The sequence below is a fragment of the Rhea pennata genome, chromosome 3, assembly GCF_028389875.1.
Source record: "Rhea pennata isolate bPtePen1 chromosome 3, bPtePen1.pri, whole genome shotgun sequence".
NCBI lineage: Eukaryota > Metazoa > Chordata > Aves > Rheiformes > Rheidae > Rhea > Rhea pennata.
Window position 1 is genome coordinate 61,069,490 of NC_084665.1, and position 19,744 is coordinate 61,089,233.

Consider the following 19,744-nt stretch of genomic DNA (forward strand, 5'->3'; position numbering starts at 1 on the left):
GAAATAGAAAAGCATAACAGTTTATGACTATCTAAATTGAGCACTGCTCCCCAGAGTGCCAGGTTGCCATAATTTATGTTTTGGGCGATTCTTGTACAATTTCTGTTCTTGTAGAGCCATTAGGTTTTCTAGCATCTTGCTTTTCAGGAAGGTGGGGGATTTGATTTGGTTTGTTTTTAGGATTTTATAAAATTGTATGGGACAAACTTCTTTTTAATGTTGCCAAACTACTCATGAGAAGCACTATATGAGAGCTACCTGTTATTAAAATGACGTGAGGCAACATCAGAAACTTGCCTTCTGGGATCCAAAGTTCAGATCAGTGAAAGAAATACGAAAATGGGGAGTTTGGGCCCTTTATTTACAAAGCTGAATTTTCAGTATATGGACAGAGTGTACTGTTTGTGCCTGAACTAGTAGCCTTCATTCCTGACTGTTGTGTGATAGCTTTAGTTTGTTTGACATCTTCTCTTTTTCAATGTTGTGAGTTTCTTACTTTCTTTTCCCTCCCCCTCCCACCCTTCCCCCAACTCTTTTTTTTCTTTTTGCTATTCAGAAATCAAGTTCCTCTACCACAACTGGAGAGAAGATCACAAAAGTCTATGAACTGGGAAACGAGCCAGAGCGCAAGATGTGGGTAGACCGGTATCTTACTTTCATGGAGGAGAGGGGCACGCCTGTTGCCAGTCTGCCAGCTGTGGGCAAGAAGCCCCTGGACCTGTTCAGGCTCTATGTCTGTGTCAAGGAGATTGGAGGTTTAGCACAGGTGAGAAGAAATGCTCGAAAGTGAACAGTTCAAAAACATGATACACATTCTTTCTCAAATATTTTCTGTGGGTTACACCATTACATTTTTAGCACTGACAGCTGAACAAAGGAAATAACATTTCATGATAATCAGGCTGTAATATTTTTGGGACTGCATTTTGGTCTGCATAATTGCCCTAAAAATGAACAGTTTGAAACCAAATTGACCAAAATTGCCAAAAGCAGATTAAGTTGTTATCTGTTATGAGGATTCAGCATTACTACTAAGAGAAGAAAAAAGGGAAAGACCACTGGATCACAGTCATGAGTAAGAAACAGATGATAGAGCTGGCAGGAAAAGGTTTTGAAATTTGTCCTTCTCAGGTAAGTGTACTGCCTCTAGGACAAATCAGTTCATTTCTCCTGAGAAGCAGGAGAGAGATTCTTGAAATACTGTCCTTCGTCCCAAACCTTTCATCTCTGAATGTCCATTTATTGCACATTTGTGCCTTAGACATGGATTGTGCTTTCCCTGTGTTTGGAAAATGCTTGTGGAATGTTTTGTTTTGCCTTAGAAACATAATGTTCTAAGGCAGAGGTGAATCACTTACTGAGATGAAGGAAAATAAAACCAGGAAGAGCTGAGAGTAAAAAATAACAGTGTTAGAAGACAGGCAGGCAGACAACTTTTTGTAGCCTTGTTCCTTTTACTAGGAGTATTTGCTGTGTTACAAGTGGGAACAGCTTTGGCTTGTATTACCAACTAACTGGAACTAGGAATTCTTGCAAAGGGATATGTGGAAAATAAGTTATTTAGGGCTCTGTATGATTGACCACCACAGAGCAGAACCAAATGTTTCACTGTCTGTATAGCACTGTAAAAAGGCAAAGCAGGAAAACAGCTATGAAATGGTCAGTAGAAGCTGTCTTAGCTTTGGTATTCAGTCATCTCTCCTTTCCTGATGCTTGCAAAGCATTGAGTTTCTCCCTTGTGTCTAGGGGATTAGCCAGGCTAAGTGCTGAAAGTTCCTGTGAAGTGCTGAGACCTGTCATTTCCATGGATTTAAGAACAGTTGAGGATGTTCAGTGCTTTGCAGGATTAGGCTGTAAACATAGATGTATAGATAAATATCTATATAAAATATTTAATATTGAAAGAGATATAACTTCACACTAACCTACAAAATTTGAACATCAAAGTATGGCAAGTCAAATTAAATCCTCAGAGCACTTTTAGTGATATATCTGGTTAGTTCAGGAAAGACACTCCCAGCATCAATTAAAACATTTTAATGCTGTTTTTAATAGCACACTTTACAGCGTAGGATTTGACTGCTGAATTAGATCATTGGCCCTTCAAATCCAGAGACATTAGCTATTCCTGTTGCTAAAGGAAGGCAGAGAACCCTAACACAGTTCACCTTACCAGTTACTAAATGTTAAATGTGGGTAAGAGATGGCATCCTGCCATTTTCAGTGATCAGTTCTTGCCCCCCAGCATCATAAAGATTCGATTACTTTTAGCTCAGAAACTTTATTATAGGTAAATCATGTCATGAAGCTTCTCTACCTCATATGATGTATCTGGGGCTGTAGTATATGACTGTTAGCATTAAAAATTAAGCAGGAAGGTGAGGCCCAAATGAGATATGCTGAAGAGTCCTTCATGTTTGCTCATTACTTGGGAATTCTTTTTGTTTTGGAAGGCTCGGTGAAAATTTAGAGTGACAGACATTATGCATTGCTAAAGAATAGATGCCAAACACTCAGACTCATTTTTTTGAAGGAGCCTGAGTTACAGATTTGTGTGCTTCAGTACTGATAAGAATTGACATTGAAAATAAAGGCTCTTGGTTTTGCTGTTATGCCCACATGAATGATCACCGTGTTTGTCTGTTTGGGGCTACTGAGAGGTGCAGGGCTTTGCCTGATGAGATTTATTTAAATTCATTTGAGTGACGTTCTCCTATAAAATTGTTGCTCCAACTGCTACGCTCCATGTCTCATGATGCTGCCCAGAGAGTGACAGGAAATGTAGCTGTGCAGCAGCGGTACATATTCTCTGTCTGAATACTTGCAAATGATGGGGTCCCAACATGAGCAGAGCAGCTGTTGGCAGTCTTCTTTTAAATGCCAATATACTGGGCATTTAGGCATGAATGTTTCTGTTTGCATTATGCAGTGTTCATTATGCACCACTTAGCTCTAAGTCAGTAGGCACAAAGGGCTGTGTAACTGGATTTCAAGCCTCAACAGGGGCAGTTTATGAAAATCTCTTCTCCTTTAACTTCTGGGTTCTTGCAGAATGTACCAGAAATACAAAAACATTTCACAGAGCCATGCCAATCTGCCAACACTATCCCCAAAAATTCTTTCTTGACTTGCAGCAGGTACAGTGTTATTAAACACAGAAATGCAAGAAATACTTCCTTCACTGAAACATAGACTTTAGCAGCAGTATGGCTAATGATAATCTTTGTAGTTACACAAGTTAAGTTGGGATCATAAAATCCATGGCTCAGGGCAAGTACTAGTCATCATGACATGCAAGAATCAGGATTCTTCCCCAACAGAGACTGAGATGCTCAGACCTTCAACACCCACTTATTTCAGTGCTGCCTCCCCCTCACTGGATCATACGTAGCAAAACTATTTTGAGTGAACATTGGGCATTAACAGCAGCCAGTATTTTTGCTGTACTGGTACAACTGAATGAAACAGTGGTATCACCCAGCATGACAAATGAACTATGCTGTTGTTACAGATCAGCAGTGTTCAAGGAACTCAGGAACAGCTTCTTTCAATATTCTTTGCCTTCCACTTCAAACAAGACTCGGAGCAGAGTTATGTAGTCAGCACTGTAATGCAGAGTATTGCTGGACTAGCCCTGTGTTTTTGAAGTCTACCCTAATTAATTAAGAGATCTCATTTAATGTTGCTTCTCATCTTGCAAAAGGATCACAGATCTGTCCCTGCAAGACACCCTAAAGTGACAGGACTTGAACCAGGAATTACAGGCTAAACTGACAGCTGGTAGCTATTTTGGAGGGAAAATTATTTTTCATATCAATGCTTAAACACTTGAATGGCAGAATAATACTATTATTGCTTTTAAATTAGTTTTTAGGAGCTACTTTTTAATTAGAATGGGGTGGATGCGGGTATGTGTCAGAGTGAGCGAGCGTGTTTGCTTGCAGATAAATTGCTAAGTGAAGAGCAAAGGCCCTGGAAGAGTACAGGGCATTTAAAAGATGCACCTTGCAGAAGACTCCCAACAAGCAAGACTTTTCATGTAGCTATTGGCTGGTGTCTTAATGGTTTTATAACTGTAAATGCTGTAATGCTGTCTATGCATTACTGCATGTGGGAGCAATGAGCATTAGTTAAAAGAGGAAAATTAAAAAAAAAAAAAAAAAAAAAAAAAAAGGTAGGCCAAGACATTAAGTGCTTTTTTGTCTCCTGACTTTTAAACAAACCACTTTGCTGCAAGCCAGTGATTCTACCATTTGTTGTGCTAGGTTAATAAAAACAAGAAGTGGCGTGAACTGGCAACCACTTTGAACGTTGGCACTTCAAGCAGTGCAGCCAGCTCACTGAAAAAACAATACATTCAGTACCTGTTCGCCTTCGAGTGCAAGATTGAGCGTGGGGAGGAGCCCCCTCCAGAAGTCTTCAGCACTGGAGATACTAAGAAGCAACCTAAGATTCAGCCGCCATCTCCTGGTAAGTAGAAAAACTGCAGCCTCTTACACAACTATTTTTTAAAATGCGGAAGATACTCATGAGATTGCACTTTGTGTGTTTAGAAATATCTCTTTCTAATGCAGGACAAACTAGCTGGCTAAATACATTGTTGGCATCTTGTCTGCAAACCTGAGCTAGCTCCTAGCTGATGTCGCATTTGACTGTGAAGGGCCACTGAAGTTATGTACTTAATTTGTCATTGCTCACTCATACAAACATACATACTCACTCAAATGTATATAAAGGTGTGTGCATCAACATATGCTGAAGTATTTGCTTCTCAATCTGACAGATTCAGAGTTATCACACTAGGAAAGATAGCTTTATGCAAGAATATGCCTGTAGTGTGTGTTAGACATGGGCCACCCAGTATTAAAAAGTGTACATTTATTTAAAAATCGGATTCGGTTACTGGCAGTTGCATTACTGTTGCTCTGAAACTGAATATTCAGCATAGCTATTGGGAGTGAGGATGTTAGACACTGGACTGATCAGTGACTCTCAGACAGTTGCTCTGATACAAATCGTTTTGAGTATGGGGCAGGTGGAGAGAGCTGAGAGTATGGCGTAACCTCACAGCCAGACTTGGTAGTTTAGAGGCACGCTCTCTAGTCTGTTGCTGCTAATCCCATGTATCAGATTAGCTGTTAGTATCACTGCCAGTATCTCATCTGAAAAATTGGCATGGACAATGCTTGATTTTGGTCGCTTTTTTGCATGTACTCATTAGTGTTTGAAACCACACTGTTTTATTTCTGTATTAATTCAGGTCAGATTTTGATAGCTGTGATTGATATTCAATGCAGGAAAATTTTAAGTAGTAATATTTTAAGCACGTAGAAAAAGTATTTTTCTATAATGTTGACACCTGAGCTACCTATGGAACAGGAAAATTCCTCTTTGATTTGCTGGTTATTAGAAATTTCTGACCAGTAAGATAATTCTGTTAATACCTATTTCTATAATTACTATCACGACAACCACCTCCTCTTATTGCCAGCAGAATATCATTCCCAGACTAGTTAAAACAGTTTCCTGCATTAGAAGGCAGCATTTAATATAAGTAAAAAGTATTTAAAATAATTCAATTTCTGTTACTGCAGTTTACTGGCTGAAAATAGGAAGTGGAGAGTCAGGGATAGGAAGCTCTCCATCAGTTTGCAGGCTATAAGGCGTCAGTTTGAGAATTCCTCTCATAGATACCGGAAACTGCAGAGACGTTTTTAATCATATAATACAGTTCTTGCCTTTACAAGATCATTTCTTATGATAGTGCTTTGTCAGTAGAGTAAAAGATACTGTCTCTAAGGCTTATATCTTTTCCTTTTACAGACTAATGTATTTTTTAAGAATATCAGGGTGAAGTTTAGTTCAAATGTGTTTTTCTAGCTACATCTCTTCCTGTAATACCTTAAATAATTCCTCTTCCTTGTTAACACTTAGGGTCATCAAGTACCCCAACACTGATAATTTAATGTAGAAAATAGTTAAGTTACTTTGCAAAGCAAGCTTACAAAATTGGGGGATAAAACACTTAGTACTAGAAGTGAAGCCTACAATCCAAATATTTATGTGCCTAAAAGAAGCACGGGGTGTCCAAAAGGTGCACCGTTTTTAAAATTAAAAGATGTTTGGATTTGCTTGTCACTTCCAGAGACAGCTGGTAAGAGGAGCTGAAGCTTCAGACTTGTTAAGGAGGGTGAAAAGAAAATTCATTAAAAAAAAAAGCTAAACAACAATACTAAAATTGAAACAGTACTCTGCTTTTTTCTCTTCTCCTTTATCCCTCCCCCTCCAACACTGCTCACAGTAATTTTCTTCAGGGACAATCAAAATTAAATAGGCTGAATTTTGAGATGAGGAGTCAGTATTTAAATATGTAGACTTGAAACAAAGGAATGGAAATGTCCCTTTTCACAAGGTCCTTTTGCATCATCATGCTACAGATGAAAATGACAAAGTCCAAGTTTGAATTTATCATAACATTCAAACAAACTGTCTATAAAGAGAACTGAAACTATTTTTCTAAAATAAAAACACAGCAGGACACAGCAACTAGAAGAGGGGGAAGCAAGCAAAGATCTCAAGGTTTGTTTTGTTGGCTAGAAAAGAACTCGTGTCACTGAATGGACTGCACTTCTGTATGGAGAAAAGCTTTCCCAGTGTGTATCAGCTTTAGTACATGAAATCCCGCTGAGGTATAGATGCTGCAGAGAGTACAAGCCTGTTCTCTTAATAGTCAGCTTTTTTCCTTGCGCCTTTTTCTTTAGTATATACCAACATTAACATTTTAACTGCACAAAAGAAGTAGAGTTGTGGATGTACTTTAGATAATCTGTTAGTCTTTGGCATTCACACAGAACAGGAGCCCAATACAGCAAGAAACAGTAGCCTTGGAAGGTCCTTGCTTTAAACATTAGGGCCTCTGTTGTGCAGTTAACTCAGTGTAGGCAGAGCCACTTTGAAGCTAACTCCATTTGCAGGGAACTAGTTGCAATATTAGTGCCAAAATTAATTCTGATAAAAAAGCAGGGGCACTTGTCTCGGAGAGGAGTGTGTTGTATTTAGTCCAATTCTAACCAGCTGACGCTATGAAATCAGGGTCATGAGAGAGTTTAAAAATCAGCTGATCTTCATAAAACTTTTAAAAATAAATGTTTTAATTGCTAGTAAAAATATGCAGGGATTAGCAGCTGCCTCGGTCCAGAGAAGATTTTGGCTCGATGAAACTGCCAGGTGGATGTTATGTGGGAAGAGCAGGCTGCAGTGCACTTCAGAGCAAGGCATTTCTTGCAGACATCCCACAATCAAGGGGCAAATACATGACTGTGTTGCAGATGATCTTTAGAGTGTAATCATTGAGGGGACCACTAGGAAAGACAGTGTAACAACCATAGGGAGCAGATTTCTGTAGAACAGTCAGGGAAAGGATCTGATTTGTAAGTCAGATTTATGGGACTACAGTGCAGTGGTCTGGGCTCATGCATGAGTCCATTTGCTTATAGCTCTGTATTTGGGATTCTCTCTTCATTTCTACTTTTTACAACATCAGTCTAATGGAGTAGATGGTGCATACAGGGGTGCAGAGTTTAGTGCTATGTACACTGCAATTCAGGACAGTATAGTTCAGCAGCTAGAAAAAGGAGTCAGACTAGAAGAGCCAAGCAACTGGCTAGTTGGCTCTGTTTGGTAGAGGTTTGCACAGTAGCCAAGATATTAGGGGTAGGACACGCTGCCTGTTTTAACACGTTGCCTGGCTTCATATTGCTGTCAGCTCCTCTTCCATTCTTTCGGAAACCTCCTCGGGAGAGGTGGGCCTGAGTGTGCCTGAGTGTGCTGAGAGGTGGGCTGGGCAGGCTGGAGACCGGCTTGTGGAAGGCTGAGTGAGACCTTGGCTGCACGGCTTACATTAGTTCAGCTCAGGTAATACCATCAGCAGCGAAGGCCATACAGGCTGACTGGAAGAGTTTGTATCCAAGACCCCAAGGGGCTTAGGCCCTGGTCGCTGGGTCCGTGCCAAAGCCCATGGTGACTGTTGCCTGCTCTTTTGCTGGCACGGCGAGCCCCTGACAGAGGCAGGCACTCGCTGTGGGTTCGTAAGCGTCCTTCCAGGACTGCAGCACTTGCCAGAGGTGCATGCAAACACAAAGGCTCTTCATGTCACATACCCCTTTTTGACCAAAACATGCACAAACTACGTGGCAAATTCTAAACTGAAAATAACTCTGGGCAGCTGTTGTGCCGAAGCACTTACGGGCACCACAAACAAGTTTCAAAAAGCATCAGCATGAAGGAGTTACTTTTTGCTGCGGTGCTGTGGCACTGCAAACTCCTCGCTGCCCTACGCACTTGCGCCTGTATGGCTCAAATTTACAGACTGACCAGTTCATCCTGTACCGACTGAATATGACGGGCACCGCGGCAGAGCTGAGGGTGCTCCTGAGAAACACTCAGGTGCGGGTCCTGACGCCAGCAGAGCAGGTCCTTACGGCAGTCCTGGAAAACTGCGTGCCGATGCCTGAAAGCGAGATCCCCGGGGCGTTCCCTGCCTTTCCTTGGCAGCACAGACACGAGACGCGGGGAGGGAACCGGGAAGGGAACTGGGGCGCCGGGATGCCCCGGGACATGCCGCGCCACAGCCTCATTCAGCGAGCACGTCCGTAACCAAACCCATCCGTCTTCCCCAGCCGGCGGCTGCCCCGGGGTGCTGTTTTTAGCGGCAGGTGATGTCACGGCGCCCGTCGGGAGGCCAGCCAGGGAATCCCCGTGGAAGAGGGACGGGCGCGCGGGGTCGGCGCGGCCACCGGCAGTGGCCCAGCCGCACGGGGCCGCTGGATTCGCGCCGTGTAAATGATCCTCCCGGCGTGGCGGCTGGCTGCCCGCTCTGAAGTGTGCAAATGCACTTACCCTTCAGTAACCTCTCCGTTGTTTACTTTAGAGTATACGTTTGTAGCTTCTGGCAAAAGGTAGGGATATCCTAGAGAGCACATCAGGCCTCCTATTAATGGCGTTTCAAGAGTTGCAGCCTTTCTTTTTTTTTTTTTTTTTTTCTTTCTTTTTCCTCTCTCCTGAAGGGAAAAATTGCTGGCAGGAGGAAGATTTCTTTTTTTTCCTCTTTCTTTCTTTCTTTTTATTTTTTTAACTTTCCCCTTACCTGCACGTCACCGCTCCGGTAGCTAAAGGAGGGTCTCTTCTGAGAGCAGCGCCGCCTGGGCTGGGGGCTGCGCCAGGGCCCAGCGGCCGCTCAGAGTGACGCGCGCCGCCGCGGGGGCTGTGCAGGACCTCACCTTCCGCACGGAGGGAGATGCCGCCTCTCGTTCTTTTTGGACGGGTTTTCCTGACAGCTCCTAGGAACATCTTCGTATTGTAGGTTTGTCACAGCACATGAAAGGCAAGTGTTAGGCATGTGTGTGTGAGAAGAAGAACTAAATACGTGCGCAAAACAAGTATTTTCCTGAACACCTGCGGGTCAGCTGTAGAGTCGTGTAAGCTGAGATTACCTATGCTGAAAGAAAGGGTGTTATTTTTCACCCTCCTTCTTCGTTCATTGTTTTGTACTGATGCTTTTGAAGCACTTGAAAAGATACAGTTTCTGCTTCAGGATGTCCACAATCAAATTTAAATAGCTATCACAATAAAAACCCTGAAAGGAGGGATGCAGAATTTCAGAGAACAGCGTAGCAAAAGTAAAATTTTAGCTGAAACATGAGAGAAAAAATGGTACTTTCTTACAAAAAGGATAGTTTTCATATTTTCTAATTGGAAAATACTGCTAATAGCAATGTGTGTAAGATTTGTAAGTATGTGTGAGGGAACGTAACTAATTTGCCTTTAGTGCATGTGTACGCAGGCACATGTGTGCACATGTAATACACAAAATCTATGTTCAAAGTGTATTGCTTTTGTTGAGAAGTCAAGTGCTCGGTAGTTAGGAAATGCCGAAAGTGAGATACAATCTTTGCAACCTTAATTATGTTTCCTTGTGCATGTACAGTTTGATACACTCTTTAATTACACAGTTGCATACTAATTCTTCTGTGAAAAGCCTGTGTCATTCACTGCACTGAGCAGACAGTGCTCAGTGAATTAGCAGCTATTCAGTATTTTGTTTTATCCTCACTGTTTAATACGTGGCCATTACATATGGCACATTTTTCAAAGCAGACTCAGGCAGAGAGTTATTGATTTATTCCTTGATTTTTCTCTAGCTTTCATCACAGCTGTATCTGAGGGCTTTAAAAGCATTAATCAATCTTTGCACTACCCATCTGAGGGGAAAAGTAATATATGATTTCCATTCTACATATGAGGAACTGGGCCACCAAAAAATTTATATCATGAGCATCTGCTAATTCAGCCTACCAGTTTCTGTGTTTTGCCATGTATGTGATTTTAGCTGTTGCCCTACATCTTCTGCACAACTGCAAATCAGCATGTCTAAACAGACCCTCTGAGAAAAGGAACAGACATATAAGTACCTCTTGTGAAAAATTTAGCTTCACTCATATGCCCAGTAGTGCACAGGCATTTGGTAGAGAGCAAGAGTAAAATTCAGTTCTCTAGGGCAGAATTCAGCATCATCTGCCTTAATCATGGCAGCTGGGTGCTATTCATGGATGCTTTAATCGTCCCTTCTCAGCAGTCCTCTGCTACATTTGCAATATGCCTTCCAACATCTGCAGCAAAGGAAGCAGAGATCCTGCTTCCTGCAGACAAGCATCCTGCCCTACGCAGCCTTGGTCATCCCCAGAGCTGGCCAGGTATCCTAATGAAAGCACAGCTGCGTACTGAGGGCTGGCGAGCTGCAGATGGTAGCACCCATTGCTGAGGTGTATGCAGTAGGAAGCACAAGCCCCTGTTATGTTTTTTGTCTTTTCATTTCCAACTTATCCCTGTGCCTTTTTATCCCCACTCCCCCTTCTCCTTACTTAGCCAGACTTAGTCTCCCCTCTTCAAGTTTGTTTCCTCTTCAGGGTTTTGTTGTCCCATCTCTTCACCTATTCTCCCATTTCCTCCCTCTGCAAACATCCCTCACCTTCCCCTTCACAGCCTCTCCATCTGCCTCTCACCCTAAACTGCGATCCCACTTTCTCTACTAGCGCTTTGTCCTCAAAGCCACTTCTGATTCTTTCCCCAGACCTTAACTCTCATTACATACATTTTCTGGGCTTTCCTGGTATTCTCTGTTCTCTAGTCCACATCCATAAAATTTAAGACTTCTCAGATCTTAGTCAGATCTCAGCAACATCTATGTCTTCTTCCCAGTCCCCTTGTCAGTCTTGTTCTGGTCTCCTTTTCTGTCAACGGTCAGAGACCCTATTTCCCTGCCTTCATTTGCCAACCTCTGTAACCTTTGAGACCTTGTGGGGGGTGGCTTCCTTGCTGCAGGTTCAGCTCCACAATCAAGACTGCTCACATCAACCCAGGAGCTGAATTGCAGTGAAAGTCCTGCTCACTTCCAGTCTGAAATAAGTACAAACAGGATTTTTACACAACTAAGCAATGAATGGATAACAAGCTACCAGTATGTACGTACAAAGAGAAATTTTTCACAAGTTTATGATTGGACTACATCAGAATAAATGGAGAACAGCAAAGGTACTTTTCCTGTCACAGACATGTCCCTGCCACTACTACCAATTTTCAAGCTTCTGCTTCAAACAGTGAGGGCAGCATAGGTGCTGTGGACTGGAAAAGGTGACCAAATACATATTTGGCTTGGAAAATGCACAAAAAAAAAATCTCTTTTGGGAGAGAACAGAAGAGGACCATATACTTTTTAAGCATATTCTTAGAAAAAGAATATCTGCCGGTTACAGTGAATATCTCCCCCCCCCCCAAAAAAAAAAAAAAAAAAAATCTGAGGGAAAGATCCAGCTGGATAACTTCCTCATGATAGGCTTGGCCAAGGTGCAAGTAACTGAAAATCACACCTTAGAGAAAGAGTTAAGCTGCCTAAACAATGATACCTGCTGTACCAACAGGAACCATTCTGAGTACATGCTTGTATTACTTTCAAGGAATGTGCTCTTTACCTTGACACTATTTCTAAAAATAGAGCTGAACTATTTGGTGGCCTGCAAGTGCATGACACAGAAGTAATTGTCTCTGCAGCTGCTTGTAGGTCATATCGCTCACACATCCATACGTGGGCCCTCTTGGCAGCTGATGACCTAATAGACCCCGAGATGGAAACCCTTCCAGTCACTCTGTACTCTGCAGGTGTCCCTGAGCCAATAGAAGTCAAGAGCAAAAAAATATTAAGAAAGCAGTACTAGAAGCATTGCCCTTCTCTTGCTAATACTTGCCTTCCAGTTTCCAGCTGTTTAGAACCAGTCATCTAGAAGGAGGGGAAAAGGGGAATCCGAAACCTTTCAACCATCACCTAGCAGATAGGAATTTAACTTGTCAGTTCTTAGTTCCTTTTCTTTTAAAATCTTCTCTTACAGAGGAGGATTTTATAAAACACATTGTTACTTAATAATAAAAATATCTTGTATTCATGGCGCCCATAAATACTGAAAAAATATTTTACTTGTTTTCTTTAGATATGAATTAAGTTTTTCCTGCTCAGGTAGGCTAGGGAAGAACTTAGTTGCTGTTACTTGCCCATCATAAGAGAAACATGAAATGTATGGGATGAGGCAATATCATATTTTGTAGTAGTATCTGGGTACACTAAAATGCTTATGTGTTTCTAATATAACAACACAGTGTGTGACAATGTGTGACTTAACTCAGAAATGCTTTCAAGCTTTTCAGAAGCAATCTAGGCTTGTGTTTGAAGCACTCAAAAGGGTAAGAGACCTGGGCTGGCTCAGGAGTCATTTAGACAAAGGGCTCATTTTATGTCAACATGACAACTTTATTATCATACGTATTTGTCTTTTTATGGTGCTAAAGTCTTCAGTCAAATATAGCATTATTTTTTGCAAATGTTATTATATTAATGGGATCAGGGAGTTTTTCTTCAACTTTCTTTGAACTGTGCTACTGTGTGAGCAGAATCTGAATATGCCACAGAAGGTTGAGGACAGGAACAACGCGAACTACAGCGTGTGGATTTTACACATGCACTTGCTGCTGAGACTGATTTCCAAGTAGCGGAACATGAGTTACAGATATAAATGAAACATTTAAAAAGAGGTTCTTCGGTTAAAAATAAGCTCTGCCTGCTGAGATGGTCTTTTAGCATTTGAAATCAATTTTGAACTTCTGTCTCTTTCACATACAGAGGAGTAGCCCATACCACTTGTTTCAGTTTGCCCTCTAACAGTAATTTGTAAAGTTTTGTTCATGCTTATTGAAGTAGATGGTCAGGTACTAGAAAATGCTTACAAGTGCAGTTCATTTTAAAAAGAGAGAGAGAGACCTCTGAAGCCAAAGCTGTGTCTTCCTGAGTCTATTAAATTTATGGGGGCTTTTTCTATTTGTCATTATTTTTCAACAATTGCATCAAAAGATTTGATCCTACAGTTATTCCTCAGGAAAAAGTGCTGCTGCAAGCACGAAGCCAGACCCAAAGCTTATACACTGTTATCAATTTCCATGAATTGTCTGTGGGAATTCATATGGAAATAGTAACTTCAGTATCTGCTTTGTAGCACTGGTTTGAATATATTTTATCATTAGCTTAAGTGATATATTCATTTAATGCCCTATGTTAATTCCCTATATTACTGCTCAGTCTCATTAGAATAGAACATTTCACACTTTGCTACAGTCATTGTTGTAATCAAGAATATAGCAATTTACCACAGTTTAAATGGATAGGGGTGCAGGAGGTACTCTCTTACTTTTTGAGATCTCAACATAAATGTTTCTGGAGATGAAATAGATGCTTTGCAGAATTGACACAGTCTTTTTGCACATGCTCTACATTGATCCTGAATATCTTTTGTGAAGTTATCCATTGCTGTTTTTACAAATTTACTAGGAATATTAGTCATAGCCTCTTGTTCAACTTCTGCTTTCTGTGATTGCTTTCTTCTTAAACAAGATTACCTTTTGCATTTCCTAAATAGTCTTTTGCCACATTGTCTGAAAGATGGCCCAGGGTTGCAGTATACCACTAATCATTTGCTATGTGGTATACTGCAAAAAACCTCAGAAATGTCTGCTCTTTAATAGTAACTGAAATTATGAATTTATACTAATATATCAGTTTAAATTTGTAAGGAAAAGCCTCTGGCTGAAATTGCCATATAAATGTGTATTTTGTAATAGTGAGTATATAAAGAAGCTATGCCAAAGAACAACCTTTCATTTACTCTATTGTAAACTATAGACAATTAACTTTGTATCTCTGACCTCTGATTTAAATGATCCTTCACCTAGATGATTTTTATTCGTGTTGCTTCAGGCAGTAGATTAAATTCACAGTTCCAGAAAAGATGATGGCTATTACTGCACAGCATATCCTGATCTCAGAGGATTTGGGGGGAACTTATAAAGTATTGAGATGTGTGATATAAGCAGGCTTAGGGGGGAAAGAACTAGTTTCTCTCCTTGGTGATTATTATTTCCACGGTAACTTGGCTGCTGTCTCTTAATATTTCCTTTTTCTTTTATCTTCCAGCTAATTCTGGTTCCTTACAAGGCCCACAGACTCCACAGTCTACTGGTAGTAATTCCATGACAGAAGTGCCAGGCGATTTGAAGCCCCCAACACCAGCATCAACACCTCATGGACAGATGACACCTATGCAGGGTGGCAGGTATGAAAAGTGCTTTGCTTCACCTTTATTAGGTTCTAGTTCCACAACAGTTTAAGCCAGTCTCACTCTTTCCCAACTGCTCAGGCACTCATCTAATTCTGTGGTGAACCAACTGGAGCCTTAAAAATGGCAGAAAGCAATTTATTTTTGGAGGGGAGGGAGGGAATAGAAAGAAGGTGTAGGAGCTGCGTTAGCCTCTAAATCCCAGAAAAGGATCAGAAAAACACCAGTGCAAAGGAGGAAATGAGAGTATGTGAGGAGTGGGGAGGAAGGTGAAAGCCAGCAGCACCAACTTAGAAACACAACCTTTTTTTTTGCTTACAGTCCTCCTCTGGTGTACAGGCCTAGTCATTCATGCTCAGGAGGGAGGAATTCAAACCAGAAAGGGTATAGAGAAAAGTCAGCGGAATGATCAGGGAACAGGGAGATAAAGGTGCTTGTCTAGCCTAGCAACATGAAGGCTATGAGGCATATTGGTTGCTCTCCATAAGTACGTTTGGGGGCAAACATTAGTGATGGAGAACAGTTATTAATTAGATGAAGGGCAATGTTAGTTCAAGAACAAATGGATATAAACTGACTATGAATAAATTCAAGCTGGAAATTAGAAGGTTGTTCCTAACTATAAGAAGTAAGGATCTAGAGTACTCCTCTAATAAATACAGTGAGGCAAAATTCTGTAGTTTTACGTAATTCAATCAAATCATGAAAAGTGTATATAATAAGGCAGTTAAGTGAGACACAGCATTCAGCTAAGTGGACTAGGAGAATCCTTTCAGTCCTATGTCCTGTAAATCACACATACCTGCCTAATCTGCAGTGAGGTCTTCTGACCATTCACTAAAGGTCCCTAGCCCACTGAAATCCAGAAAAAAAAGTTCCTGTTGACTTCAGTCAGAACATCACTGAATCCTAAACAATCTACAGAAACTTCCAAACTTAATATACTTACGGTTTATTTTCTACATCGGTAATAATGCAGAAAAGGTAACAACAATCTTTTAAAATCACCTGTAACTGAGAGTCAATTTTCTTCCCACTATGTAAAAATTTTCTTTTGCTTTAAGAATAAATCTGGTAGTTATTAGGGAAACTCCATTTTCTGAGCCAAATTTCTAAGGGCTTTAGAATGAAGTTGGCTGCAGCTAGAAAGGTTATTACCTCTCCATAAAAGTCAAGGATATTAGGAGGTAAATCAAGTGTTACTGTTTAGTCTTTCCTCTAGTAGGAGAACAAGGGGATGCTTGGTAAACTTGAAAGGTAATAAATATGAAATTGATAAAAAAAGCAATATCATTTTGATACAAGCATATAACTAACCTGTAGAGCTCACTGCAGTGAGGCAAACAGCTTAGGGAAATTCCAAAAAGATTTAGAGTTTTACATGATTAGTAGGGGAGTGCACAGTCCTTTAAGGTAAGTAGCCAGGTGAGCGTGGGAAAAAACAGAAAGATTTTTTCAATGACTGTGCATTGTAAAAGCTTTTGTATCTTCCTCAGATGTGTGTTGCACTAATCACGGCCAAAGATAGCTTCATGGACTGGAGGTGCTGTAGTCCAGTTTGCTTTCACATTTCTTATGAACATATAATGTTAATGCCTCGTTTTCTTCATCTGCTAGAAACAGTGCAGTGAGCGTGCATGATCCCTTTTCTGACGTAAGCGATTCAGCATTCCCGAAGCGAAACTCCATGACGCCAAATGCACCATACCAGCAGGGAATCAACATGCCAGATATGATGGGAAGGATGCCGTATGAGCCGAATAAAGATCCATTCGGTGGAATGAGAAAAGGTATTTTCTTTGTGGGAGCTTCAGTGTATTCCTCCCAACTTTCACTTGTGCAATCCGGATATCCATATCATCAGAATGAACTCACCAGGGATCTTTGCATACTTACCTAATTTTGTCATTGGTAAGATGGTATCCTTGTAGGAAAAATGGAGGTATAGTGCAGCTGTGTTTCATTCATGTTCGGTCTTCCCCTGCCCCAGTAGAGTCACATTGTGTACTTAACTGAATCCTAAATTGCTTATAGGGATACATTTCAGGAACAACCTTGCCATAAATTCATTGGGTTGGTTAGATTTTTTTTCACTATGCTTCTTGAATGTAGTAGCTACTTTGCAAATCAGGTGCCACTTCTCAGGGTTAAAATATAAAGCTATGAAGCAATATCACTGGTTGTAATAAGGCTGAGCTAGAAATCACTGGGCAGAACTGATCAAGTCTCCTAACCCTCTTTGTCTCAGTTTACAAATTTTTCAGAATAGTAAGGCTATTTTTTTTTTCGCTTTGACAGCCCTTGGCAAAAGGTGATAAACACACTTGAAGTTGAATTTTTTTAGAAAGCAAAAATAAAATTAATGCAAAAGTTAACCTTGCTTTTGGGTGCTTCACCTACAGATATGTTTGTGGATATTGTAAAATATGCTTAACATGAATCATTCTAGCATATCTTGTGTGTAAGAAAGTGGAAGGAAGGAATGCAAGCAAGGCTCACAATGGCTGCAGAGAGAACAGCAGCTGGAGGAGATGAAATTGGGAGGACTGAAAAGGAGCAAAAGGGAGGAATGAGGAGCAGAGGGCCAGAAATCATGAAATATGTGATGAAGTGAGGACATAGTTTGAAAGAGACAGTTAAACTGATGCGACTTTAAAAAACAAAAAAAAAACAAAAAAAACTTTCGTTTAAATCCAAATTTTGCCTGTGCTATGGATACTAGTACAACACAGTTGAAGGTTGGGGCAAGTCCCTCTGCTCTAAACTCACTTTAGTTTTCAAATCCACATGAGATTAGGTGAGATTTTTGCACTTTGCCATACATTTCAGATTTACCTTAAGTAAAAATAGAAATATCTCGGCCCATACTCCACCCACGTGGAGTATGTATACATGTGCGTATGAGAGCTTGGGGGAGCGGGGGGGGGGCTGATTCTGACAGCTTTATAATCCAAATGATGAGGGGTTTTTTACCTTCTGTTTTGCAAGATTTGTGCTTGCATTCATATTTAGCATTGTTTGGCGTGAAAAAGAGGCAAGAGAGGGTTCAGTTTCAACTGTGAAGACCATAGGGAAGAAGCTGCCTTGATGCCTGATGATCCCAGTTCCCTAGGATGAGATTACTTTCTTCACTCACAGCTCCTTAATATTCTCACCATTATCTCAGTAGTGGTGCTGCTTCATGTGTTTTCATCACACTCCAGAGGGTTTGTCAGACTCCAGCTAATTCTACTTGGCAGGGTTAGGGATCTGGACATTATTTTAAAATACATCATTTAATAGAACTCAGAAAGATATCTTCAAACACCCAGAATAATATGTTTAATTTGCAGTTCTTCTTTTACCTTACTATTGCAGTGCCTGGAAGCAATGAGCCTTTCATGACCCCTGGACAAATGCCCAACAGTGGAATACAAGATATGTATAATCAGAGTCCATCTGGAGCAATGTCCAACATGAGCATGAGCCAGCGACAGCAGTTCTCTTATGGAAGTGGCTATGACAGGAGGTGAGTCAGTCTTCAGCAAAAAGCGAAGCCCATTAGTGGAAGTGATCCTCTCCCCTTCTCATTTTCCCATTGCACCTTGCAGAGAACATAGCAGTCTACATTTCCCACAGCAGCTTACTAAATCACTGGGAGTCAAGCTACTGGTAATGACTGAGCTTAGCTGTTCACAGAAATTAATAAGGAGAGAATCATCACATCTTAGAAGTCTCTCAAGCTGGAGCTGATCAGCAAGTGGGTGTGTTTGACAGCTGCCTTTGGCTAGTTGCTGTACTGAGCTGTGATGGCCTAAAGTAGCACTTGAGTTAGTCATCTTGCCATGTTTGCAGCTAAACAGTTGTTTGTTGGGCTTTTTATGAAAAACAGAATTCACAGCCTAAATATGTTTGGTTTGTGGTCTGATAGTGAACTGGCTTTGGAGAGTCTGGAGTCTGTTGTCTGAGTTGTAGGGACATCAGTCTTGCAATGTATCCATCAAGATCCTCATAATTTATCTTTCAATGAAGTAAGCAAAAATAAATTTGGTCTCCTTTTGTTTATCCTGGGAAAGGCTTTGGGAAAAAAAATCATAAAATCACTGATGTCTGAGCGTTATTATAGCAGACAGAGAGGTTTGTGAATGTTTGGATTATAGTAAGTATTCCAGTAGGTTTTGCAATTATGGCTGTATTCCCACTGTTACTTTCATTAGGCCCTGTACTTTTAAGCTTCACTGTTAGTTTCCCGAGTGTAGCCAAAATAGCGCAGTGTGGGTCTTAAAAGTGTAACAGTGGAACAGTTTTCAGTCTGAAGAAGTAGATGTATACAATAACACAGATATAATCATGTTGTTGAACAAGCCGCATTGCTGGGGAGTCAGTGAGATTGAGAGTTCCAGTGGAAGTGTTAAGTCAAGAGACTTTTTCCTTAAGGATTTTTATTTTTGGCAATTTTGGAGAGTAAGTGCTTTTTACAGAATGAGGTTTCCTTTGTCATTTTTTAGGTCGGATCATGGGCTGGGTCCTGAAGGCAGTATGGGACCACCTGGTCAAAGCAACATGGTGCCTTCAAACAGTGACCCAAGCATGTATTCTCCTAATCGTTACCCTGGCCAGCAAAGGTGAACATTGATTTCTCTGTTTAATATCTGCAGTAACCAGATAACAAGTGCTAGCAGCTTTTGTGAGAGCACGTAGACAGAATATGCAGCTTCCTGGTGTGCTACTTCTGCTTTGTCTATTTTTATTTAGGTTTTTACTGTTGGCTTAGTTTCCGGGGGGAGGGGGATGTCTTTAGAGAATCAGTTGACCTTGTGCATCCATAGAACTGTAGATGTTAGAAAAGGAGCGTACAAGTTAGCTGGTGTATTTCTCCACCAGCACTGAACTGAACTGTGCATTATAGGCCCCAGTTCTCCAGTGCAGCATTAAATGATGGAAATTCTGAAGCCTCTACAACTTGGATTGTGGCTATTCTGTGGCTAAGAAATGTAACATTTAGAAAGTATTCCCGTATATATATGTTTACCTTTACTCAGCTTTATCTTATT

General features: G+C 40.9%; 1 protein-coding gene across 1 annotated transcript in view; it reads left to right on the plus strand.

Moving 5' to 3' along the window:
* Nucleotides 1-19,744, plus strand: part of ARID1B (AT-rich interaction domain 1B) — a 338,300-nt gene that overhangs the window by 306,569 nt on the left and 11,987 nt on the right. The window contains 5 exon segments of the mRNA XM_062572412.1: nucleotides 557-766; nucleotides 4,266-4,470; nucleotides 14,570-14,708; nucleotides 16,329-16,501; nucleotides 18,069-18,219. Coding sequence (XP_062428396.1) covers nucleotides 557-766; nucleotides 4,266-4,470; nucleotides 14,570-14,708; nucleotides 16,329-16,501; nucleotides 18,069-18,219 — 878 coding nt within the window.